The sequence below is a fragment of the Chaetura pelagica genome, unplaced genomic scaffold, assembly GCF_000747805.2.
Source record: "Chaetura pelagica isolate M959 unplaced genomic scaffold, ChaPel_1.0 scaffold69, whole genome shotgun sequence".
Taxonomy (NCBI): Eukaryota; Metazoa; Chordata; class Aves; order Apodiformes; family Apodidae; genus Chaetura; species Chaetura pelagica.
In genome coordinates, this window is record NW_009970724.1 from 3,905,771 (window position 1) to 3,909,016 (window position 3,246).

General features: G+C 37.4%; 1 protein-coding gene across 1 annotated transcript in view; it reads right to left on the reverse strand.

The window, feature by feature from the left end:
- Positions 1 to 470: 470 nt before the first annotated feature.
- Positions 471 to 3,246, reverse strand: part of ELTD1 (EGF, latrophilin and seven transmembrane domain containing 1) — a 72,525-nt gene continuing 69,749 nt past the window's right edge. Inside the window, exons 14-16 of the mRNA XM_010006597.1 lie at positions 2,866 to 2,957; positions 1,171 to 1,339; positions 471 to 646 (exon numbers count right to left, since the gene is read on the reverse strand). Coding sequence (XP_010004899.1) covers positions 584 to 646; positions 1,171 to 1,339; positions 2,866 to 2,957 — 324 coding nt within the window. The 3' untranslated portion in view covers positions 471 to 583. The remainder of the gene's footprint in view (positions 647 to 1,170; positions 1,340 to 2,865; positions 2,958 to 3,246) is intronic.

Here is a 3,246-nt window from a genome sequence, read left to right on the forward strand (position 1 = left end):
CAGAGTGATAAGAGAATACTATTAAACAAATTCCTTTTTTAAATCTACTTTAAATTAAAATAAAAGTTTTCAGAAGTCTGGGCTGATCAGATCTTAATCTATTGACTCTTTAATGGAATCCATTCCCTGCAGATGGCCACATACAACTATATGTAAGAAGTTCATTACTAGAAAAAGACAGTGAACGTGTTTCCACTAGCAAAGCAATTCCTAAAATCTGCTGTGCCAGTTGGTTTTTAGTATCTTGCTTTCAAGAGCTGCAGATATTTCTAATATTAGAAACAAAATCTAAGTAATGAAAAGTCTTGAGCTTCTTTAGAAATTTGCTTCTTTCTCTGGTCTTCATTAATATTTGTTTTGCAATAATCAGTTTTGTATACTGTTTGTATACAGCATAATATAAATGCTCTGCATGAAGGCATACATATATACAAAACCAGTCAGTAATTCAGTCAATAGACATACTTGCTCATTGGGTCATTTCATATCTTCACAATACCATATTTTTCTGTAACATCCACCACAACATCATCTAGGTTACTCCCATCTTCCACAGAGATGCTCATGCATGTTTTCCTTCCGTTTATCTCAAGCAGCCAAAACAGCAAGGAACATTTTTGAACAACCTATAATATTCTTCCTGAATCTGAAATAAAAATATTGAATTAAGATATGAAATAGATGTATTAATAGGTCTATATGTCTTTTAACTGATTTTGTACTGCTTCCATCACTACATGTTTTAAGACTGAGCTGCTTTGGCTTTAGGACAGGACACTGAAGAAAATATCATCTCAGGATAGCATGGGTGAATTCTGAAGCTAACTGGAAAGACTGGAAGTGAGTTTTATTGCAAACACTGCATGATTTCAGCAGGTTAATGGCACTATAACCAGTTTTACTATTTAAAAGAGCATTTATCTGTGTTTCTTACATTGGTTTTAAAACTGAGGAAATATGTGAGAAGGTAAAAACCGGGTAGAGGTTCTGTCTCCTGTGAACAGCAAAGTTTCCCCTGTTCCCTCCTCTCCCCCATCAGTGATACAAGGATTTCCTCCTCCCTTGCTCTGGAAAAAACATTTGCACCACAGCTCCACTGCAGGCCTGGGCATCTGCCTGTAGGTACATGAGACTGCCTGAGTTGCTTCCCACAGGAAATGGGACACTTACCTTCCTAGACAACACACAAAGAAATATGAAGATGAACATCCCCTGGAATGCATTGAAGATTGTAAAAAGATACGCAGTAACCACAGATCCCTGGACAACATGGAGGACCCCGAAGATCCAGGTAGCCCCAAGAAGGAACAGGAGAGCAAGAGCACCTCGGGCACAGGATCTGGACAGGAAGGAAACATTGCAAACATGTGGGCATCTGCTATGTTCCTTCCTTTACTGCTCTGGATGATGAATGCTGCCTAGGCAATTTTTTTCACAGCTGCAAAGGCCTGAGAGGTGCAAATGCATGGGCTGCTCTTTAGGGTGTGCTGTAGCACTGTGGCACGAATGAGCTCATACAGTAACTGCAGAAGAGCTAAGGAGTAAAACTGGAGGGCCTTAAAACACTGGCTTCTTTAATCTTCAGATGTGTTCTCTCTGGTGTACTGCCGCACCATATGATTTGATTTAAATCTACTGTTAGTGTAATTCCCCAAGGAAAAACATATGTCTGTTATGAAGCGTTCCGTCACTTTTCGTCCTCCCCCTTATCCTCCTCAAAAATAACCCAGAAAAATGTACAGTATGCTCTTAGGTCAGTACATGTGCATAACATCAAAGGGTTCCCAGGCTGCCTCTCAAGTTCACTGCAAAAGACGGTGCCAGTCGTAAAACTAGACTTGCTTTCATTCTTTCTCTTTTAGGAAAAAAATAATTGTTTTTAGAACACAAATACTCTCAAACAGTTCCTGGGTCAGCATATTGATGCTATAAAATTATAGGAACTGATTAGATATGTTGTTATTTTTTTTCTAACATGGTGTAGCTCTTCTCACAGACTTGAGCAAATTATAGAGTGTTGTCTTGGAAATTAAGCCACTGATTACTTTCTTATTCATTCTCAGCCCAGTCATTGCAGGACTTCCTTTGAACAGCAGACATTTTTAGCACTGTTCCTCTGAAAATGAATAATTTTCAACTTCATTAAAACCAGCTCACCACATGAAGCTATGAAGGGTGAGGAATAAGAGAAAGTAATCAATCAAACAGTTGCTAAATCCTAGCTATAAATCTAGTGCAGTGCATTGAAACTGCAGGAGTGTTCCTAAGCAACACAAACAGTAAGTTGTTTTCAATGTTCCCTGTAGTACACTTCAGCTTTTCCTGCACAAACGGTTTTCAAGGTCCCTATAAATCAGTTTTAAAGAGAGTGAGTTGATGGAAAAATCATAGAAGCATGCAAAGTAAAAAACCTGGAGAGAACCCTCCCCACCCCCCCATGCCACAGAAGCACAATGTCCTACTGTAGACTTTTTACTAATAACATGAATGACTTGATTCTCTTATCTCTGTATTACTTGTTACTTCAAGGCAAATATTTTGATCCCAGTTCAGACATAAGTTTTGAAATCTGGTTTGGCTTGCATAGAGGCTGTGTAAAATACTTAAGAAAGAAAGGTTGATACAGGCCACTCATTGTATTCCATACACATCTCTCACACAGTCCCAGTGTTACTGTAGGAGGTAATAAAGATTGCAAAACCTACCTCCAAACCTATGTAAGAAGATAACAGAAAAAAAAAAAAAAATCTTTATTTTTCTACAAAACCTCCTGAAGATTGAATTGTTTTTTTTGAATACTCATTTTAATCTCTGGCTGTATTTAAACTTACAGAAGGTAGAATTTGTATTAAATGGCAAACTTACCTTATATTTTCATAGCAACTAACTTCTGGCTTTAACATTGCAGTGTGTCGAAATACTTTATAAATAATCACTCCAAAAGCCAACAAATTAACCTGGGGGGAGTGAAGAAAGGAATTTTTAGTTCAAACCTGGATGCTTTTGAATTTCAATAACTTTTACACATTTAAATGAAACAAGTCAGATAAAGTTTCTGTGTATATGAAACCTAAAGAACCCAGTGCCAGGAGGAGAAATAACCCCACACTTTTCTAATCCACTTCTATTAAAAAAGTATGAGCCCTGTAATAAACATTGATCAAACAGGCCTGTAACTCTACCTTATCTCAACAGTATCACTACCAACAGTCTGCAAATGTTTATTGATTTTATTGGTAAATCCCT